General features: G+C 42.2%; 1 protein-coding gene across 4 annotated transcripts; it reads right to left on the reverse strand.

Annotated features, from left to right (window-relative positions):
* Positions 1 to 303: 303 nt before the first annotated feature.
* Positions 304 to 21,779, reverse strand: LOC122563966 (tapasin-related protein). 4 transcript variants are annotated; one of them, XM_043718336.2, is made up of 9 exons: positions 21,510 to 21,779; positions 18,506 to 18,685; positions 15,571 to 15,861; positions 14,945 to 15,283; positions 13,860 to 14,141; positions 9,212 to 9,304; positions 8,475 to 8,491; positions 6,892 to 6,928; positions 304 to 1,900 (listed from the first exon to the last, which is right to left on the reverse strand). In XM_043718336.2, exons 1-8 carry the CDS (start codon positions 21,553 to 21,555, stop codon positions 6,914 to 6,916), a joined length of 1,263 nt encoding a protein of 420 aa, XP_043574271.2. In that variant the 5' UTR covers positions 21,556 to 21,779; the 3' UTR covers positions 304 to 1,900; positions 6,892 to 6,913. The 4 variants fall into 4 exon arrangements, with proteins under 4 accessions (XP_043574271.2, XP_043574270.2, XP_043574269.2 ...); XM_043718335.2 differs by having other exon boundaries at positions 304 to 1,897; positions 13,860 to 14,186; positions 21,510 to 21,774; XM_043718334.2 differs by having other exon boundaries at positions 13,860 to 14,186; positions 21,510 to 21,773.
* Between the last annotated feature and the right edge of the window lie 1,447 nt (positions 21,780 to 23,226).

Raw genomic sequence — 23,226 nt, forward strand, 5'->3', positions numbered from 1 at the left:
GAATATGAAAAACTAGTTTCTGATTTTCAATATGATTTACTTTCTCTGCCCAACCCAGGTATTTGTTGCCCAAAAGTTTCAGTAGGAAAGCAGAATGCCTTTGTCCATCTTCAATATTGTCATGGGATCTTTTACATCCACCTGAGATAGTAGCTGGGTCTTAATTCAACAGATGGCATCTCCAGCGGTGTAGCATTCCCTCAGTACCACATTGGAGCAACACTGAATAAGACTGGCAATAAGAACCTTTTTTTAAAAATGATATTGATTTACTTATTAAGAACTAAAAGACTGGAGACTTGATCATTCTAACTGTTATTTGCATTTATTTTTGTACCAATGTTAAATCTGACAGATCACAGAATTAGTGCATTTATTCCAGTGAAATAAGTACAGAATAAAAAGGGTGTACATTACCTACGACTAAGACAAACTCAGTAAAATCAAGTTTTCATTCAATTCATTACATTAGGAAATGTGTACAGCTCTCACTTATTACATAGATGCTCCATTTGCAAAGAACTGTGTGCCATAATGAGCAATATACACAGGTAAACAAACTGCTTTCATTGACAATGTAAACTTTTTACACCAGAAATAGGACAATTAAAAAGAGCAGAAAATGTTGCCACAACTGTTTTACAAAAATAAGAGAAAGCAACAAGTGCTTGTAAAGCTCACCCCCTGGTGATGTTCGACTGTATTTTAGCTGGATTCCCTATCTCCAGATCTGAGGCACATTTCAACGTAGGACTGTGAAACAGCTTAAGTGGGTGACCTGGGTTCAGGATCTTGGTGCAAAGTGGTCAGATCTGCAGAGGATATCAAACCGAACCGGGCAGACAATGGAGTTTTACCAGGCCAGTTCGGAAATGGCACTATGGGGTGGGCAAAATGTGCAAATAGCCAGAGCAGTTGGCCATGAGGAGTAATGCAGACTAGCACACACAGCAAGGAAAAAGGAGCAACATACCCAGGACCATGGAAGACCCTAAAATAGCTTAAGAAGAAAATGAATGAGAGCTAGGAGCCCTGGTCGATTCAAGACTCCCGCAACCAGCCAATAAAACCAATAGATTGCTGGAACTCAGTTGTCAAAACAAAGGAGGTGGCAATCAAATGTTGGGAGATAGAGGTGGTGGTTGTAAGTTTTCCCGGTATTTATTTCAGTTCTCAGGATGCGGTGACACTGGCAAGGCTGTATTTACTGCCTGTTGCTGATTGCCCTGAGTTGGTGATGGTATGCCTCTCTCCCTGAATCAGTGAAATCCTCCGGTGGTGACAATACTCTCACAGTGCTCTTTAGACTGGGAATCAGCTATGGAGCCAATGGTGGAGAGGGAGAAGATAAATTCACTGGGAATTGCTTTTTGCCAGCTCCGCTTGGGCATAGTGATGGAGAGGACTGGCATCAAGTCTTTGCACATGTTATTTGCAGAGTAATGCATTACAAGCACCCATCCCCTAACCCAACAACAGTAGTTTCAGGCTTTCGCTATTTATAGGAGCTCCCGAATGCCTATTTAATATCCACCACCTCCACACACAATATATCTGCCCTCCTCATCTCTCCTTCTTTGGAAAAAGAATGTGAACATAAAGAGATGAAAGGTTTTATTTTAAAAAAACAGGCTATAAAAAAATTGGGTTAATGCTAACATTCAAGACAATGTGGACAGACTGAGCAAAAGAAATGTCTTAACCATATCAGCAGGTAGGGACATATTATCTGAAAGGTTTTACCATCTCGATAAAGTCACCTTTCCATAATGCTCAACTTTCAGTTTCAAACTGTGAATACTCTCGCTGGTGACTATCGTCATAACCAGTCCTTGAAGACAAATAGCATCCTTCAGGGTCATGTTGTGGCTTGATGGACCAAGTTGGAATATCGCAGCTTCTGGGGGGAGTTCAATAAAACAATAAGTTGTTCCTATAGCCCACTTTCATCAGATAATGTAATTTCTCCTGACAGGAGAAAGGGGACAATTACACACACAGGTTTCTATTCACATTCAGTCAATAATATCTCTCAATGATAAGTCACTTGAATTCATGTGTCTCATTCTGTACAGCCTTGACTGCATTCTTTTGGAGTGAGTTTCCATCCTGGGTCAGGAGTGATGTGTGGGAGCCTGCAAACCTGACTTGTCAGGAAGTGGCCAGGATGGCCTGCTTATGGATTGCACGGAGTGGCCAGGTGTTAAAAGAATTCAGTCCTGCTGCCTCCAAAGGCAATGCAATGGAAGCCACAGGGGATGTCAGACATGGAGAAGAAACACTACCAATGATTAAAAATCTATTCACTCCATTTAAATTCCTTCAACAAGTTAATCTTTTATATAAAAAATGAGCATTTACATTCATAAACATGCATAAGCATTTGTAGTTGTGAATTAAAATATGAACTTCACAAGCATTTGTAGTTGTGAATTAAAATTTGAACTGACAGGCACTCTGCTGTGATAATTATAGCTTGTGGGAGGCAGTTATCCTTCTATAATGGTAGCCCTCAGCTTACATCAACAGAGTAAAACAGCAAGCACTGACTTCTTAAAAACTATAGACATATTTTAAATTTATAAGCCAAAGTTTTAAATGCCCCAGCACTTCCCACTACATCAAGATAGATCTAACAAGCTATGAATCCTAATTTTTACATGCATTCATGTCAACTTTTAATAATCTAAAAAGGCACTTGGTCTTTTCCAAGGGATACCCAGCAACCCTGACCCTTGACCATCCAAAAAGGGTGCAACCTTCTCAAAATAATTTTGAATTGTTTTTGGCCTTTTCCTAATAGTGTAAAATGCACACGTCATGTTGTGGACAACGCTCTAGTGAAGACTGAATCTGCTTGTGCACAACTCACATGCAGCAGCCTCTGTGAAGCCCAGTGGTGTAATCCACAACCTGCCCGCATACACCCTCATAATGAAAGTGGTGGATGCTAAGTTTGGGAGTGAGGCTTTGGCACCATTCTTTAATGCAGGTGACCCTCTTCATCGTTACAAAAAAAAAATCAGCATCTAGTCAGTGACCTGATAATGAATTATGGATGAGTCAGGGTTGTCTGGAAGCACTTGTCCTCATTTTCTGCAATGAGGTATGTTTGGTGTAGTACCGAAGAAATGGTAAGGGATGATATTTTCAGATAAAATGTTAAAACAATACTTCTCCAAAACATACAAACTGCGGGACTGGCTGCACAACTCTGGAACAAATCTGAAGAAAACTGAATGAAGGATTGTCAATTGAATGTGGTACATGACTTGTTTAATGAATGTCATTAATGGGAAATACTCTTCATGGAACAACAGCAGCAGGAAACTGAGTATAATTGAGGATTTGAATACAGGAGTAGGCAAGTCTTGCTGCAGAAAGTGAGGACTGCAGATGCTGCACAGAGTGGTGAAAAGTGTTGTGCTGGAAAAGCACAGCAGGTCAGGTTTCTGAAGGGCTTTTGCCCAAAACGTTGACTCTCCTGCTCCTTGGATGCTGCCTGAAGTCCTGTGCTTTTCCAGCGCCACATTTTGCGACTGCAGTTATACAAAGCGTCGGTGAGGCCACACCTTGAGCACTGTGTGCAGTTTTGGTCTCCGAGAATGGGGAAGGACATTCTTGCTATTGAGAGGGTCCAACAATTCCTGGGATGGCAGGTCTGACTGAATCAACTGGGCTTGTACTCACTGAAATTTAGAAGAATGAGGGGGATTCTCATAGAAACATTTAAAATCCTGTTGGGTAATCTAGATGTGGAAAACATATTCCCGATTTTGAGGAAGTCTAGAACTATTACGAGGGGGCATAGCTTTAAATTAAGAGGTGGTAGGTATAGGACAGATGTTAGGGGTAGATTCTTTACTCAGCGAGTCGTGAGTTCATGGAATGCCCTGCCAGTAGCAGTGGTGGACTCTCCCACTTTATGGGCATTTAAACGGGCATTGGATAGGCATATGGAGGATAGTGGGCTAGTGTAGGTTAGGTGGGCTTTGATCGGCGCAACATCGAGGGCCAAAGGGCCTGTACTGCGCTGTATTTTTCTATGTTCTATGTTCTAACTGGGGCCACTGTCTAAGAATAAGGGGTAAGCCAATCAGGACTGAGATAAGGAAGAATTTCTTCACTCAGAGAGTTGTGAACCCATGGAAGCCTGTACCACAGAAAGCTGTTGGGGCCAGTCATTAGATACATTCAAGAGGGAGTTGGATGTGGTGCTTGCAGCTAAAAGGATTAAGGGGTCTGGGGAGAAACCGGGAGTGGGATACTGAGATTGCATGATCAGCCCTGATCATATTGAATGGTGGTGTAGGCTCGAAGGGCCGAATGGCCTCTTCCTGCTCCTATTTTCTATGTTTGTATAAAATATACAAACAAAAATATACAAGTGGGATGGATACAAAACCAATCACCAACTATCTATCCAGTAGTTTGGAGTTATACTGCTGGCTCTCTGTTATATTTCTCATCAAGAGAAAGAGAGGTCTGGGATGGGGCTGGCAAATAAATTGACCTTAGAAGGAGTGAACGTTCTGCTGTCTCTCCATAATTTAAAACAAACACAATGGAAGATGAAGAGAACAATTTGGAATGGTCTGCTCAACAAACAACTGACCTAAACTTAGTTTAAACTTTAAACATAAACATGCTCAGATTAATAGAGAAAATACAGGTGCCTGGGTCAGGAATAGGTGAGTCTTCTGCCGGACTTGCGGAGCGTTTCAGAGAACACCTCTGGGACACCCGGACCAACCAACCCAACCACCCTGTGGCTCAACACTTCAACTCCCCCTCCCACTCCACCAAGGATATGCAGGTCTTTGGACTCCTCCATCGCCAGACCACAACAACACGACAGTTGGAGGAAGAGCGCCTTATCTTCCGCCTAGGAACCCTCCAACCACAAGGGATGAACTCGAATTTCACCAGTTTCCTCATTTCCCCTCCCCCCACCTTGTCTCAGTCAAATCCATCGAACTCAGCACCGCCTTCCTAACCTGCAATCTTCTTCCTGACCTCTCCGCCTCCACCCCAGTCTGACCTATCACCCTCACCTTGACCTCTCTCCACCTATCGCATTTCCGACGCCCCTCCCCAAGTCCCTCTTCCCTACCTTTTATCTTAGCCTGCTGGACACACTTTCCTCATTCTTGAAGAAGGGCTTATGCCCAAAACGTCGATTCTCCTGTTCCCTGGATGCTGCCTGACCTGCTGCGTTTTTCCAGCAATACATTTTCAGCTTATGCCGGATTTATCTTATCATGGATATGCTGTCGGTTCTATTGCTCATTAGTGACTGACAGTTTGGAGACAAGTGAAAGTGAAGTGAAATTCATGCTGCGATGAACATGGCTCAAACAGGAGCATTCTTGGTGTGAGCCAGAATCTTGCAGGTTAAACCTCAATCTAGGACTTGACAATGGATTCATCAACAGATTCCTGAGGACTTAATGTGCCCTTAATGGTGCCAGTCTTTCAGATCAGACATTAAACTGTGCCTGCAGCGGTGGCTGAGTGGTCTAAGGCGTGTGTTTAAGGGTCTCCCCTCCAATGCAACGTGGCTTTGAATCCCCCGAAGCCTTATGCCCTGTTATTTATTTTGCCACAAGGATCGGTGCTGGGTCCTTTTGTCATTTACATAAATGATTTGGATGTGAGCATAAGAGATACAGTTAGTAGGTTTGCAGATGACACCAAAATTGGAGGTGTAGTGGACAGTGAAGAGGGTTACCTCAGATTACAACAGGATCTTGACCAGATGGGTCAATGGGCTGAGGAGTGGCAAATGGAGTTTAATTCAGATAAATGCAAGGTGTTGCATTTTGGGAAAGCAAATCTTAGTAGGACTTATACACTTAATGGTACGGTCCTAGGGAGTGTTGTTGAACAAAGAGACCTTGGAGTGCAGGTTCATAGGTCCTTGAAAGTGGAGTCACAGGTAAATAGGATTGTGAAGAAGGCATTTGGTATGCTTTCTTTTATTGGTCAGAGTATTAAGTACAGACGTTGGGAGATCATGTTGCGGCTGTACAGGACATTGGTTAGACTACTGTTGGAATATTGCGTGCAATTCTGATCTCCTTCCTATCGGAAAGATGTTGTGAAAGTTGAAAGGGTTCAGAAAAGATTTACAAGGATGTTGCCAGGGTTGGAGGATTTGAGCTATGGGGAGAGGCTGAACAGGCTGGAGCATCGGAGGCTGAGGGGTGACCTTATAGAAGTTTACAAAATTATGAGGGGCATGGATAGGATAAATAGACAAAGTCTTTTCCCTGGGGTGCGGGAGTCCAGAACTAGAGGGCATAGGTTTAGGGTGAGAAGGGAAAGATATAAAAGAGACCTAAGGGGCAACCTTTTCACACAGAGGGTGGTCCCTGTATGGAATGAGCTGCCAGAGGAAGTGGTGGAGGCTGGTACAACTGCAACATTTAAGAGGCATTTGGACGGGTATATGAATAGGAAGGGTTTGGAGGGATATGAGCCGGGTGCTGGCAGGTGGGACTAGATTGGGTTGGGATATCTGGTCGGTATGGACAGCTCAGACCGAACAATCTGTTTCTATGCTGTACAACTCTATGACTCTATGGCTCTGTCCTCCATTTCCACTGGTTCAAGCAGATGTAAAGCATCTACTTGAACGAGTGCAGTGAATTAATACTGTGTCTTGATCCACATTCCTCCCTCTGAGAACAGCATCAAAACGGATGAATCAGCCAATTGCCTTGCTTGCTCTGTGTCACGCACAGGTTCTCTGCAGCATTTGCTTGCACACTCAGCCCTTCAAAGTACCCGATAATTCATTGCTGCTGAGGTGTTTGCAAATGCTCCAAGGGACACGCTAAAAGTCCATATAAATAACAGCTTGTACTTTCCTTCCTTATCAGGACTTACATTGAATCCTCATTTACAGTGCTCAGTATGGCTTCTTCTGTTGAAGAGATAAAAGGAAGAACATTAGACAACGCACTTCCATTTGGTGATAACACATTAACTTTGAGAGCTATTCTGAAAAGCTGAAAGGTAAGGGAATTTAAAAAAACATTGAACCACATTTACTTTGACTAACAAGTTTAAATTGTTAATTAAACCTGAGCTGAACTTCAAACTCCACAAACTATGTCTATTAGTAACATCTCTGTTATCTACTCCCACCTCAGCACAGTGAAAAAGTTGACCATTCCAAATTCAAAGGGTGTGATTATTCCCTCTATGGAGGTGGCAAGACATACAGGTTGGCCCTGGAGAAATATTTGCCCCCTTTCTTGCAATTTCAACAGTTAAAGTTCGTGACTCAATACTCATTAAGGCCCTTATGGTCCATGAATATCGAGCTAAGGGCCTCAGTTCATCTCCAGCCTGAGTGCCTGCCTTCCTAGCAGGTGAGAAACGCAGCTGAGGGCTGAGGGCTTGAGAGGGGAAGCCTACATATGCCACACTTTTGGACCATATAGGGGCAGGGATTAGAGATAAGGGAGAATGTGCCAAGGGACAAGAGGGGTACAATTATTCACAATTTCACAATGTTCAACACTATTAACAACTCCTTGAGCTACTGAGGCAGTCCATGTACAAATGCAGCAAGACCTGGACAACACTCACACATGGGCTGGTAAGTGGCAAGAAATATTCATGCCACACAAATTTCAGGCAATCTCCATCTCCAACAAGAGAGAGTGTAATCATCTCCCCTTGACATTTAATGGCATCATAAATACAGAATCCTCCACTCTCAACAAACTGAACTGTACTTGCCATATAAATAATACAAGAGCAGGTCACAGGCTGGAAATTTTGGGACAATTCCTGACTGGCCAAAGCCTGCCCACTGTCTACAAGGTACAAGTCAGTAATGGAACACTCTCCACTTGCCAAGATGGCTGCAGTTCCATCAACCCTCAAGAAACTTGATATCATCCAGGACAATGAGTCTGTTTGGTTGACACTCCATCTTCAATTTTTACTTCTTCCACCATGGCCAATCAGTGGCACCAGTGAATACCACCTAAAGACTCACTGCAGCAACTCACCAAGGCTCCTTTGATAGCATCTTGCCACTTGTGACCTCTATCACCTAACCCAGTCTTGATACATTTGCTGACTATTCCCTATAGGGTAGTGAATTCCAAATGCAAAAGACCCTCAGAGAGAAGAAATGCCCTCACCTCCACTTTAAATCAGACAGCCCATATTTTGAAACTGGGCCTCATAATTCTAGATTCTCTCAGAAGGAGAAACATCCTCTCAGCATCAGCCCTTTGGGCCATCTCTCTGTTTTAAAAATCCCATCGGTTTAGGCCCAACCTGTTTAACCTCTTTCTTATAGTCAGGGGGAATAAAAAAAAACAATACAACTGCATTGTGAATATATCAAGTAATCTCTGCACATTAAATCTTACTAAAATTTTCCTCTCCTTGCACATTTTCATTGCAAAACTTTGTGGCTTTTATTAAATTTTGAATTATATTGCTCTTACCTTGTTTTTTTCTGCAACTGTAAATAAAAGGATAGAAAACAATTAAAAATTCACAACCACATCATGTCATGAACAGATAGAAAGTTAGTGCTGACACTACTTAAGAGATTGTGAAGGTTTTTAAGGGTAATTCAAGGGGGAAATCAACATTTGTCCTGCATGACAGGAGAAGTTGGTAAGTGCACTCTTATGGCTAATGGTGTTGCTGTATACTCAAATTTGCATACATTAATGCACATAGCCCTAATCTTTGCAGATAGAAATAGCTGTATATACGGACTATACCGATTTCAAATCAACATAACACATGACAACCATTTCCTGGTTCAACTCTGAAGGCAATGCCCTGACTAATCATAGCCAACCTGCCAAGTTTAAAATTTAAACAAAGCCTGGCTATTAAGTGTCAATTAGCATTACATACATGGATGCACACACCATGTCTTGGCAACACCTCGACCAATCAGAGTCTAGTTGCGGTCCAACTGCCAACCAATCAACACACTACTCTCATGCAGTATAAATGCTGGTTTTCTCATTTATGGATATTCTTCTGAAATGTCCTGAGGAGTACAAGATGAAAAGCATTGACAAAAACCTGTCTTTTTTCAGCAAAGCTCAGCTCTGCAGTACCGAGTAAAGTTTAGCCCAGAGAGATGATGATTATTGTGGAAGTCGAGAGACTGTACAGCCAATGCTGACTAACAGTGCAGCATTGGTAATAGCAGAATACTAACCTTTTTTCAAGTAAATCAGCAGCATGATCACAACAGCACAGATAAAGATGATCACAATTGATAGTAAGAGAAACTGAAGTGTCCGAGATTGTGCTGTGGAATGAAGGAAACATTTAATCAGTGTCAGCATTTTCAGGCTTCTACGACAGGTCACTGTGTATGTTGTGAAGAGTTGTTACCCTGAAAGGAGAATTAGAAGAATGGGGTATCCTGGCCAACACTTATCCTTCAAACTAATACCACAAAACAGAACGCTCATTGTTAATGTTTCATTCAATATGTTTATTGGTAGAATTTAACTTATTTATTCAACTGCAAAGCTGTTCTAAATACATCTTCACAGAGTTAACTTATTGGCCTTTCTACTCAATTTCAAAATTGTTTGATCATTAACAAATTAATGTTTATTTCCAAGGTCGTTTATGTTGATGCAAAACAAGAGTCCAAGGAAAGGACCCTAAAATTTTCAACACAGTGTCCCCCTCTGTGCAACCCCTCTGACTTTGCGAACATTATACTGACTTTGTACTCTTTAATTCAAATTATTTATTCAACCCCATGTCCAGTTCCCAGGTTTTATCCTAACTTTTGATGGTTTTGGTTTTGCTATATATCTTTCTTGTTGTAAATTTCCAACAACTGTTTAAAAGTCCAGTTAATCGTTGTTGCAAGGAATTCCGTTGGTGTAATGCCCTCAGAGTAGTTCCTGACCTCATTATAGACTTGGCTCAAACAAGGACCAAAGAGCTGAACCCAAGAGTGAGAGTGACTCTACTGCTGTTGGCATCAAGACAGCAATAGAGCTGAGAATGGAATCTAGGAGCTCAGCAAAACTGAAGTAAATGGGAATCAGGGGCAAAGCTCTCTGCTGGTTAGAGTCGTATCTAGTACAAAGGAAGATGGTTGTAGTCGTTAGAAGTCAATCATCTCAGCCCCAGGACATTATTGTTGGAGTTCTTCACCGTAGTATTCTTGGCCCAACCATCTTCAGCTGCTTTATCAATTACCTTCCCTCCATCATAAGGCCAGAGTGGGAATATTGATGGTTTGAATGATCTACCCTTCCCTGTCAAAGGATCTCATGGTGATATTGACAATAGCCACGTTAAAATGTAGAACCCATAATGCCAAAACTAAGTAGCTAAAAGAGTCATTGCTGATGCAAATGGGGAATGAACTATGGAATAATGATATGCTTAATGTACAACAAATAGTAACAAAGTAATTGCAAGAATACTGATGATTACACAATGCTCTGCACAATTTACAACTCCTCAAAAAACTTAATTCTTGTCAATGATGTCCAGACCTTGTTACATAATCAGGCTTAGCTGCTAAGTAGAGTCATAGAGATGTACAGCATGGAAACAGACCCTTCAGTCCAACCCGTACATGTCGACCAGATAACCCAACCCAATCTAATCCCACCTGCCAGCACCTGGCCCATATCCCTCCAAACCCTTCCTATTCATATACCCATCCAAATGTCTCTTAAATGTTGCAATTGTACCTGCCTCCACCACTTCCTCTGGCAGCTCACTCCATACATGTACACTCTCTGCATGAAAATGTTGCCCCTTAGGTCTCTTTTATATCTTTCCCCTCTCGCCCTAAACCTATGCCCTCTAGTTCTGGACTCCCCCACCCCAGGGAAAAGACTTTGCCTATTTATCCTATCCATGCCCCTCATAATTTTGTAAACCTCTATAAGGTCACCCCTCAGCCTCCAACGCTCCAGGGAAAACAGCCCCAGCCTGTTCAGCCTCTCCCTATAGATCAAATCCTCCAACCCTGGCAACATTCTTGTAAATCTTTTCTAAACCCTTTCAACTTTCACAACATCTTTCTGATAGAAAGGAGACCAGAATTGCACACACTATTCCAACAGTGGCCTAACCAATGTCCTGTACAGCCGCAACATGACCTCCCAACTCCTATGCTCAATACTCTGATCAATAAAGGAAAGCATACCAAATGCCTTCTTCACTATCCTATCGACCTGCGAGTCCACTTTCAATGAGCTATGAACCTGCACTCCAAGGTCTCTTTGTTCAGCAAACTCCCTAGGACCTTACCAATAAGTGTATAAGTCCTGCTAAGATTTGCTTTCCCAAAATGCAGCACCTCACATTTATCTGAATTAAACTCCATCTGCCACTTCTCAGCCCATTGGCCCATCTGGTCCAGATCCGGTTGTAATCTGAGGTACAACACTATACATTTGTGCCATATAACTGCCAGGCAATGACCATCGTTAAGAAAATAAAATCCAATTTGCTACCCCAAACTTCAAAGGCATTACATTCTCTGAATCTCCTATTATTAACAATCTAGGTGTTTTCACTGACTAGAAACTGAATTTGAATTCTGCTGAGAGTGAGTGACCACCTTATTCCTCAAAGTTTGTCAATCTACAAGGCATAATCAGGAGTGTAATTGAGCGCTCTCCCCTTACAGCTACAATGCTCAAAAAGCCCAACACCATTCAAGTCAAATCAGTCTGCTTACCTGGCACGCCATTAACCATCAACATTTTTTCCTTTCAACACTGATGCACAGCGGCAGCAGTGTTGTAATGAAAAGTGTATAACTTACATGCATTAACTTATGTTGAGAGTTTGTATCTCAAACTAGTGCCATATGTGTGTTTGTCCATTTTTGTGAAGGTGTTTTAAACGTTAACTTGGTCAGTCTTTCCAGAACTTTAAACTAGTATATGCCTCCCAGAGTGCGAATGGAAATGTGGTTATATCGTGTGGGTTTGTGACCAGAGAGAGAAAACATTAAGCCACTAGCTTAGCAGAAACTAGGATAAGTTTTAAATTTAGTTCAAAAGCTTCTGGGGAGATGAAAGGAGATCTAACCAGAGTGAGAAACAGGTACAGCCCCTTCTAGAATGGGAGACTGTTCAAAGCAGTTAAGGAAATAAATTACCTCAGTGAAAGGTGTAGTCTGTGAAACTTCCAGACCAAAAGTGTTTGATTATAACCCTCAGACTTTTATGATGCTGAGAAAGTCTAAGCTCTCAGTGGTATCAATTGTCAAGTGAAAAGGTTTCACAGCTCATGGGACCAGAACTGAGAAGAAGCAGTTAAGTCAAACCTACAAATTCGATGGAGAAGGAATTTCTCTGGATCTTGTAAAGTGATGGTTTTGCGAAATAGCTAGGATTATGCTAACTGTGTGTTTTTATATTTTTCAAACTATGTTACATTTAAATAGCTTTGCTTGTCTTATTTTAATGTTATGCTTTTAGTGTAATAAATTTCTATTTTGTTGTTCATACTGAATCTGTAGCATTGTGCTTCAATGAAAGAAAGCCATATTAAAACAAAATATGATCCAATAAACCAGATTTTGTTCTTGGATCTGGGTTCTCCAATAGTAATACCAGCTCGCATCGTAACATGTGTAGCATCTGCAAGATATGCTGCCGCAACTCATTTGGATTCCTTCATTGGCACCTTGTATAAAACCTTAAGATATAGGCCATTAAGACCATTTAATCTCCTTCAACATTCAATGAGATCATGGCTAATCTGACAATTCCCAAATACACTTTCCTGCTTTTTCCCTACACACCACAATTCCCCTTCTGACTCAGCCTTGAATGTACTTAATGACACAACCTGATGCAAAGTACTCATTCACCTCCACTACCATTTCCTGGTTCCTCATTATTATTTCACCAACATCATTCTCTGAGGAGTCTACATTCTCTTTTTCTTGCTTTTTATATATTGAAGAAAGTCCTTACTGTCCTTTTTAAATTACTTGCTAGTGTACCCACGAAGTTTATTTTCTCCCTTTTTGAGTCATATTTTGATGGTTTTTAAAACTTCCTAATACTCTGGGTTATCACTAATCTCTGTAGCATTGTACATTTGTTTCTTTCAATTTGATGCTATCCTTAACTTCCTACCACAGGGTCTCACCAAGGATAGTTCTTAGGAGGCTGGTTTGCCTGGCAAAGGCAGAATGGTCCATTATGAGGAAAAGAGTCAAAGATTGACCTATGCTTCCCTGTCAGAGGATCTGACAGTGACATTGGCTTTAACCATCTTAGAATATGGAGCTCAATATGCCAAAACTAAGCAGGCTAAAGGAGCTCTTGCTGATGCAAATGGGGCATAAACTATGGAAGAATACATGCTGATCGCACAACAAAAAGTAACAAAGTATTTGCAAGAACTTTTCTTACAATTGGTTTAACATTCTCCACAATATCTGCACAAGGTACAAAGTATTATAAAAGCTTAGTAAAAACCTGGACATTATGGAAAGTAACTACGATGGGCCATCTGCATTCCATTGGAGAGAAACGTATCAATGTGTGCAGATTTCCCAGCTTCGCTCAGCTCCTTTTTCCCAACTGAAACAGATTTTGAGAAAACAAGAGTGTATGACAGACAGAAAACTGATACAAAGGGTGGACCTTTGGGATGTCTAAATGAATGGATCAGATTGATTTCAAAACTTATGATAGGTGAATTAATAGATATTTTCACTGAACTGGTGCAACTTCTACAGAAATCTGAGAGACTCAATGAAAGTCATGAAAAGCCATGGCATCCAATTTTAATGCAAATTGAAAGTTTTACCATGAACAATTAAAAGCAAGTACCACAGGACTCTGTTCATTGCTTACCTTCTACACTCACTTGGATGTAGCGTTTGATTGGTTTGTCTACACTGGCATGCTCAACTCGACATGTATACGTAACACCGTTGTCCTTGAGGGACGCTGTGAACCGGAAAAAACTGGTCACGTTGTAGGTGCCATCCATGTTCCGCTTGTGGGGTGAGAAGATGACATTGGTCATGTAAACGGGCAGCATGTGCCTCTCACCCTTCTGCCGCAGCCACTTCACCTCTACATCAAGTGGATAATACCGCCCTGCGTCACAGACCAGCTTTTGTTCATCCCCTTCTATAAGGGAAACCGAATTGGGGTACACTGAGACAATGGGCGACTCTACAAAATAAGCAAACATACTGTATTGCAACTTCACAACAACTGAACACACATTCAAGTTTTACAGGTGATCTTTAACACTTAGGATTTTCAGCTTTCCATCCATTTAATTAGAATAACATTGAGAACACAACAAGTAACCAAGAAATATCTTTTTTTAAAATCATACAGCCTTTGACAGTAATATTTGCTGTACAATCATGTTACACTGTTAACACACTATGTCAAAGGTTGGTGAAACAGCTTGTATTTAATGGAAAATTATGATGACAGCAGCAGGGCACAGATAACAACATCCATCTGTGAAGCCTCAGCATTTGCTCAGTTTACAGTACAGGACAACAATAACCCTGCACTGCTTCCCCAAGCCTACACTGCTAAATTTGGTTCACTTGTCTCTACAGCAGAATCTCAACCCAGGCCCATATCCAAACACAGAGAATGCTGGAGAAACTCAGCAGGTGGACACACAGCATCTGAGGAGAGGGGAATTGAGTTAACACTTTGCTTTGCTGGTACAAATCTGAACAATTTACACTCGACATTTCTACCTGATCAGAAAATGCACCTGACTATAGGTTGGAATAATTAATCCAGGTGCAATTTCTGGAGGAACAACTTCAGCTTTATTCAGGAGGCAGTAAGGTGAAAATGATCCTTCTGCTGACTCCTGCACTGTTCTGTTACCAAATTAATACATTTCCACCGTCATCTGTTCATTTTCAACTCTAGCTAATTTATGTGATTGACAATCTTACCCATAATCTCCACCTCGATGGTGTGAGTTCCAAAGAGTGGAGGCACATATACAGAGCAAAGATAGGATCCCTCATCTTTAATGCCAATGTTTCTTAGGAGGAGTGAAGCATTTCCCTGCTTGATCTGGTCCATGAATAATTCAACTCCTTTCTCAATGTATTCAACCCGCTGATATCGCCCATTGTAGGCGAACAATTTCTTCTTATTCCCTTTGTGCTGATATCGCCAGTCAATGTTAAAGTCGGTGCTGTGATCAATCTTGTAGCCACAGTCCAGAACAAGGTCTTGCTTCAATTTGGTTCTGATCAATGGGGTCCTGGTGTGCACAATATAGGCCACTAACAAATTTAAAAAAAAAGTCATTACCATCCATTTTTGTAACAGTTAAATCACTACATACAACTCAGCCAAAACTATTTGAAACTGTACTTTCCCTCAAGTTCAGCATCTTAAATATGTGGTTGGAAGTTGATTATGTTACATCGATGTTTCATCTCTTGCGTTATTATTGAAATTGACAGAGTTTTAATAGGCTTATGAGAAACAAATATTGCCCACATCCCGCACACATTCTTGCAGCACTCACTCTGAACATGCACTTACCTGGTCAACATTCAAATATTACCTTGAACAAACAGAGTGTCAGTGTCAGCGATGACTAAATCTTCATCATCAGTTTTTGCTTCACTTTTCTCAACCTTCTGGCTATCGGGCTCTTCTATCTTCCTCATGAAGCTGGTTACAGTGAATCTGCTAGGTGAATGTCTTAAAGTCACTGTGAACCATACGTCCTCAATGGTCTCCTTACCCTGGTGTGGCCAGGGCACATGGATGCCATGAGTAGAATACCGACTAATTTCACATCCCACTGTGTCCAGTTTCTCGTCCGCATATTGGAAAATATCTAATGAAGATTCTGTTAAAAAAACGATTGATTCACATAATAATTAACAGCAAGTTATTAGAAATGGATGCAAATCAGAGAAAAGTCTCAATACAAATGAAGCAGAGTTTGCTGTTCCTCCCACATTGTAAGATCCTAGAAACCTTTCTGAGTATATTGAATTTAGAAATTGAAAATATACATACTTTTCATAGACTAAATTCAGGGAGCTGAAGAACCTGTAGACCTGAGAGTCCCAAAAGATGTCTTCCAACTAAACACTGAATATGCTGTCTAACTTTTGATTGAAATAGAGTCAAGATTAGAGTGGTGCTGGAAAAGCACAGCAGGTCAGGCAGCATCCAAGGAGCAGGAAAATCAATGTTTCGGGCAGGAGCCCTTCATCAGGAATGGGGCTGAGAGCCTCCAGGGTGGAGAGATAAATGTAAGGGGGGGGGGGGAATGGGCTGAGGAGAAGGTAGCTAAGAGTACAATAGGTGGAATGGAGGTGGGGAAAAAGGTGATAGGTCGGAGAGGAGGGTGGAGCGGATAGGTGGGAAGGAAGATTGGCAGGTAGGACAGGTCATGAGGATGGTGCTGAGCTGCAAGGTTGGAACTGGGGTAAGGTGAGGGAGGTGAAATGAGGAAATTGTGAAGTGAAGTCCAGTGAAGTCCACTTTTTGATTGAAACAGGTCAACCTTCTTGAGTCAGCTAACCCTGTCACGTTACCATTTCAGAAGTTGTGCAGAATTTTTTCCTCCAACAATGGACTCTTGTTAATACCTTTTCCTCCAAGAAACAGAAAGAAATGCATTTATTTAGCACCTTTCACAAGCTCAGGATATCTCCAAGAGTTTTTAAACCAAGGAATTACATTTGACAAGTAATCATTGTAGTAATATAAGAAATGCAGAAGCCAATTTAAGCACAGCAACCTGCCCAGGTATACTCCCAAAACTTCACTTTATTGGAAGACTCAGTAAATGAATTGCTTCACTATGTTAAGCTCCATATGCACCAAATTGAACTGGGGTGTGTGCAAGATTGTTCGTTCTTTCACGCTGTGTACTCTGACACGGCAATTCACATAACCTATGGCTGACGTTAATCCGAAATGATTGCATCAATTTTATACTCTATTGGATTACAATCAAAAGACCATGCACAAAGTCTCTCCTAAACTCCATGTTAATTTATGTCAATTATGTTCAATCACTTGTGGTCTTAAAACAGTACCTGTTTGAAGTTGAGCACTTTAGTGAGAGGAGGCCTTCCTCAATATTCCTCCCCTAACCAGAAGGCATCAAACCCTTGGTGGCACCAATTGTCCTCCCTTGCTTAAATGTGCGTGTGATGCGTGTGTGGAATGGGCTGCCAGAGGATGTGGTGTAGTACAATTGCAACATTTAAAAGGCATTTGGATGGGAATATGAATAGGAAGGGTTTGGAGGGATATGGGCTGGGTGCTGGCAGGTGGGACTAGATTGGGTTGGGATATTTGGTCGGCATGGACGAGTTGGACTGAAGAGTCTGTTTCCATGCTGTACATCTCTATGACTCTATATGCAGGTGAATGGCATTCTTTGAGGCTTCACTTGATTGCACAGAAGGGGACCCTACGTTCAGTGATAACTTACCTAGACTTAGGGGCCCAGGGTCAAGTCCCACCTGTTCCAAAGGTGTGTAATAACATCTCTGAGCAGGTTGATTAGGAAAAATAGATTTAATTTTAACAAATTACAAAGTCGATCACTTGTGGTACAGTTGTACTGTCCCTGAATTTGAGGCAGGAATCCTAGGTTGAAGTCCCATCTACTCCAGAGGTATGTGACAACATCTCTGAACAAGTTGATTCAAAAATATAATTGAGTGCACATAGGGTCACTGTGTTACAGTGACAGTGTCCCTCTTGCTTGGTAGGAACGCATAGGTTAAAGTCCCACCTGCTTCAGAGGTGTGTTATAGCATCTCTGAGCAGGTTAATCAGAAAATATCTTGAGCACACTTTAAAAGACACTGACTGAAACTGCTGCAGGACACAGAAACATAAAACTTAGGAACAGGAGTTTGCTATCTGATTCTTCAAGCCTGTTCAACCACTCAATAAAGACCAGGATTGAGGTGATTCTGGTCCTTTTAAAGTATTGCCTTCACTGGCCATGCGTCACCCTATGAGTTTTCTTGCTCAGCTTCAGATCCTGGATTCATTTAGTGTTGTACAATTAAAGAGATACATACTGAAATTTAGCTAGACAGTAATTTGTCTTGAGGATATTTTTGACTGAGCTTGTCTGCTGGGAAACTGTAGGATCATATGGAACATCTGTTCAAATCTTTGGCCAATATTATTCACCAGCAACTTAAAATAAAATCAGGCTGAATATAAAACCAGTGTTGCGCTTAAGTCTATTAATTTCCCAATAGGGGTTGATGGGTGTTACAAATCACCCTTCATGTGTTTTACAGCATTTATTACTCCTTTCCTTAGATATCAGTGGATTGTTTGAATTATTATGAGCAATGCCATTGGAGATCTGCTACCCTAACAAAATAAACAATGCAGGACTTTAATACAAGTAATTTAGGGAGCATCAAAGCATTTCCATGCTGTTTTACTCTGTGTACAGTAGGGGGCACGCCTGAGAGTATTGATTTGAGGATATGTTTCATCTTTACCTTGAACTTTAAAAATAATGGCCTCCTCATTCGTAATGATATCACCAAATAGTAGGTTCGCCTTCCTCTTGATGGTCTTTGGCCCAAACATATCAGCCCCTTCATTTTGTTTTTGTTCCACAAACACGCAGTCCAACTTTCTGCCTGGAATCCTTTGGCCATTCTGTGCCTGCACGATTCCTTAAAAATACAGAGAAACAGCTAAAAAATAAAATTTTAACACCACTACACAAAATACCCAGGCACCTCAATAAACAAATCTTGTCACACTGATTCTCATCATATAAATTAATCTCACAGTGGCCTATGCGTTCAAAGTTCAAAAACATACAGTAAACTAAAAGTTGAACATTTCGTCCATTCGTAACAAGATCAATTTGCCATTTGATCAAAAGATTGTAGAACGCGAGAATATTAGCTAGGATTTTGCCCTCCTCCTAAAGTTTTCATTAGTGGGCTTCATTCTGAAGCCTACTCGCTTTACATGGTGCAGATTCTTTGTGAGTCCTGAAATTAAAGTAGTCTTAAATCCAAGTGTACATGCACATTGCTGTTATATTACTTAATTGACTACAGTCAAACTAGCCTCAACCCTAATACGAAGTTAAGTATAAATAGATCTCTTTATTTCATAGAAGCATAGGAGCAGGAGAAGGCCATTCAGCCCTATGAGCCTGCTCACTCATTAATTACGACCATGGCTGATCGTCCAATTTAATAGCCTAATCCTGCTTTCTCCCCATAACCTTTGACCCCATTCACCCCAAGTGCCAAACCTAGCAGTGCCTCTTGAATACATTCAGTGTTTTGGCATCAACTACTTCCTGTGGTAATGAATTCCACAGGCTCACTGCTCTTTGGGTGAAGAAACGGCTCCTCATCTCCACCCTGAATCCTTAGATTGTAACCCCTGGATCTGGACACACCCACCTTTGGGAACATTCTCCCTGCATCTACCCTGTCTAGTCTGGTTAAAATTTTACAAATCTCTATGAGATTCCCCCACCCGTCTGAATTCCAGCGAGAACAATCCTAACCCAGTCAATCTCTCCTCATACATCAGTCCTGCCATCCCTGGAATCAGCCTGGTAAACCTTTGCTGCACTCCCTCGAGTAATAGCATCCTTCCTCAAAAAACGAGACCAGAACTGCACACCATATTCTCGGTGTGGCCTCACCAAGGCCCTGTATAAGTGCAACAACACATCCCTGCTCCTGTACTCAAAACTTCTCACAAAGAAGGCTAACATACCATTTGCCTTCTTTACTACCTGCTGCACCTACATACCTACCTTCAGCGACTGGTGCACAAGGACACCCAGGTCCCGCTGCACACTCCCCTCTAACAGTTTGTACCCATTCAGGTAGCCATCTGCCTTCTTGCTTTTACTTCCAAAGAGAATAAACTCACACTTATCCAAATTATACTGCATCTGCCATTGATTTGCCCAGATCATCCCGAAAGACCACTGCATCCTCGTCACAGTTCACCTTCTCTCCCAACTTAGTACCATCTACAAACTTTGAGATGTTACATGTTGTTCCCTCATCCAAGTCACCAATATATATTGTGAATAGCTGGGGTCCTAGCACTGATCCCTGTGGCACCTCACTAGTTTCGATTAGCTTAGATTCCCTACAGTGTGGAAATAGGCCCTTCGGCCCAACCAGTCCACACCGACCCTCCGAAGAGTAACCCACCCAGATCCATTTCCCTCTGACTAATGCACCTAACACTACGGGCAATTTAGCATGGCCAATTCACCTGACTTGCACATCTTTGGACTGTGGGAGGAAACCGGAGCACCCCAAGGCTGAAATCGAACCTTGGACCCTGGTGCTGTGAGGCAGCAATGCTAGTCACTAAGCTCCAGTTACTACCTGCTGATTTGAAAAGGACCCATTAATTCCTACTCTTGGTTTCCGCTGAATTTCAAATCCAGTTGTAGGTTTCAAAGGCTTTCAACCAGACTGCACACCACTCTGTCCACTCAATTCAGTTCACAGGCCCACAGATAACCCTTAAGTAAAACCCTCAGATTTCTGTAAACAACTCAGGCGGTGCCTTTTTCTCTGCTTAGGTTAGTTACGCACTCTCAGGCTCCAGTCTAATCAAACTAGAGTAGATTAAGATAGAGGTATAGAGCCTAAACATGCATTAACATGACTACATGGTAAAAAGGGGAGGGGTCACAAAAGCCATTTTATTCACCCCTCATTGACATTGTGAGCCAATGGTTTTCATCTCAGACTGACACGTTCACTGAAGACTATTCTGCAGATATCACCAACAGCCTCCTTCACCGCTGCTCTCTCACCACCAGACGCCTGGAGGAAGAACATCTCATCTTCCGCCTCGGAACACTTCAACCCCAGGGCATCAATGTGGACTTCAACAGTTTCCTCATTTCCCCTTCCCCCACCTCACCCTAGTTCCAAACTTCCAGCTCAGCACTGTCCCCATGACTTCACTGCTCCTCGAATGCTGCCTGAACTGCTGAGCTCTTCCAGCATCACTAATCCAGAATCTGGTTTCCAGCATCTGCAGTCATTGTTTTTACCACGGATTTGTCCTACCTGCCTATCTCCTATTCCACTGCACCCTCTCCTCCCTGACCTATCACCTTCATCCCCTCCCCCACTCACCTATTGTACTCTATGCTACCTTCTCCCCACCCCCACCCTCCTCTCGCTCATCTCTCCACGCTTCAGGCTCACTGTCTGTATTCCTGATGAAGGGCTTTTGCTCGAAACGTCGATTTCGCTGCTGCTCGGATGCTGCCTGAACTGCTGTGCTCTTCCAGCACCACTAATCCAGATACCACCAACAACCGAAATATAGGCAGTTGAGCTGCCATTTTAACCAGGTCTTGCATGTTAAGGATCCCATGAGTATTCAGTGTCAAGCTCGAAACCACTGCCGATTGCGGAACACAAATGCAAATCATGACAATATTAAAACACGCTCTGCCTCTTTTATCCTGGACGCGTCCGACCTTCTTACCGGCAGCAAAGATACAAAAATGCAACAGGAACATTTCCAGATACATTGTGCATTCTCGGTTCAGGCGCGGTTCAGACACTTTCGGTTTCGATTTACCGAGGAAGCTTCTGATCGTTGCAGTTGGAGGGACACCAGTTTCGAAATGAGAATAGACTGGTGCGAGGTCTAAGCGAGAGGTGGAGTGTTGTTTATTTCTCGTGTGGTATTCCACCTTTAATGTACGTTGCAAAACGAAACCAATTACAGGGAACTGTATTTAGTATACATTCAAGATTTTCCAATACAGTTAAACAGCGACTCTTTGCGAATGAGTGTTGGGGTAAGGTTGCCATGGATGTTTGCAGGACAGCTTTTATTTGGGGGGGTAGGGGTGGAGCGGAAGAGGGGAACTTTAGAGGGAGAAAAGGGGATTTGGAAATGTTTGAGTCAGATACACACTGAGGACAAAGACACTAGCCTTTGACCGACTGGATATTACCAGCATGTACTATGGGAAAATGCCAAGTTCGTTTACAAGGGAGAAAGGTGGAACAGATTATTATTTAAATGAAGAGAAACAACAGAAAGCTACAACATAAAGGGTATTGGGCATTATTGTGCACGAAACACAGAAAACTAGCACACAGGTGCAGCAAGTAGTCCGGAAGGCTAATGGAATGTTAGTTCTTATTTCAACAGGGTTGGATTATAAGAGTAGGGAAGTCTTATTACAAGCTGCACAAGGAGCAGTCAAGACCATATCTGAGCAGTTTGGTTCTTTTATTTAAGGAAAGATGCCATTTCATTTGAGGGAGTTCAAAGAAAGTTCACTCGGACGATCCCTTATATGAAGGGATTGTTGTATGAGCAAAAGCTGAACAGTTGGGACCCTACTCACTAGAAGTGGTATCATTGAGATATATCAGATTCTTACTGGGCTAGACAGGGTCAATGCTGAGAGGATGTTTCCCCTCATGGGCGAATCTAGGACCAGAAGGCATATGACCAGAATAAGGCGGTACCTATTTAAGACCGAGCTGAGGAATTTCTTGAGATGTGGGCATCACTGGCTGGGCCAGTATTTATTGTCTGTCCCTAGTTGGCCCTTGAGAAGGTGGTGGTGAGCTGCCTTCTTGAATTGCTGCAGTCCACCTGCTGTGGATTGACCCACAATGCCATTAAGGAGGGAATTCCAGGATTTTGACGCAGTGACAGTGAAGAAACACTGACATATTTCCAAGTCAGGATGGTGTGTGGCTTGGAGGGGAACTTGAACTTGGTGGTGTTCCCATATATCTGCTGCCCTTGACCTTCTAGGTGGAAGTGGTAGGGAGTTTGGAAGGTACTGTCGGAGGATGTTTGGTGAATTTCTGCAGTGCATCATGTAGATAGTACACAGTGCTACTACTCAGCACTGTGAAGGGAAAGGATGCTTGTGGATATAGTGCCAATCAAACTGGCTGTTTTGTGTTGGATGGTGTCAAGCTTGAGTGTTGTTGGGGCTGCATTCATCCAGGCAAGTGGGGATTATTCTATCACACTCCTGACTGTGCCTTGTAAATGGTGAACAGGCTTTTGGCATTTTGGAGGTGAGTACTCACTGCAGTATTCTTGGCCTCGGACCTGCTCTCATAGCAACAACATTCATGCGGTGAGTCCAGGTGAGTTTCTGATCAATGAGAACTCCCAGGATGTTGATAGTAGGAGACTCAGTGATAGTAACACCATTGAATGTCAA

Source organism: Chiloscyllium plagiosum, unplaced genomic scaffold (genome assembly GCF_037043375.1).
Source record: "Chiloscyllium plagiosum isolate Xiang-an unplaced genomic scaffold, Cpla_swu_hap1 HiC_scaffold_31, whole genome shotgun sequence".
Taxonomy (NCBI): Eukaryota; Metazoa; Chordata; class Chondrichthyes; order Orectolobiformes; family Hemiscylliidae; genus Chiloscyllium; species Chiloscyllium plagiosum.

Bases quoted from the DNA above. Each gene is read 5' to 3' on its own strand.
- LOC122563966 (XM_043718335.2), bottom strand. From the start codon at position 21,555: ATGTATCTGGAAATGTTCCTGTTGCATTTTTGTATCTTTGCTGCCG. The intron at 18,686-21,509 runs GTAAGAAGGTCG...TGTATTTTTAAG, and splicing joins TTTTTGTATCTTTGCTGCCG to GAATCGTGCAGGCACAGAAT. The intron at 15,862-18,505 runs GTAAAGATGAAA...TTTTTTTAACAG, and splicing joins CATTATTTTTAAAGTTCAAG to AATCTTCATTAGATATTTTC.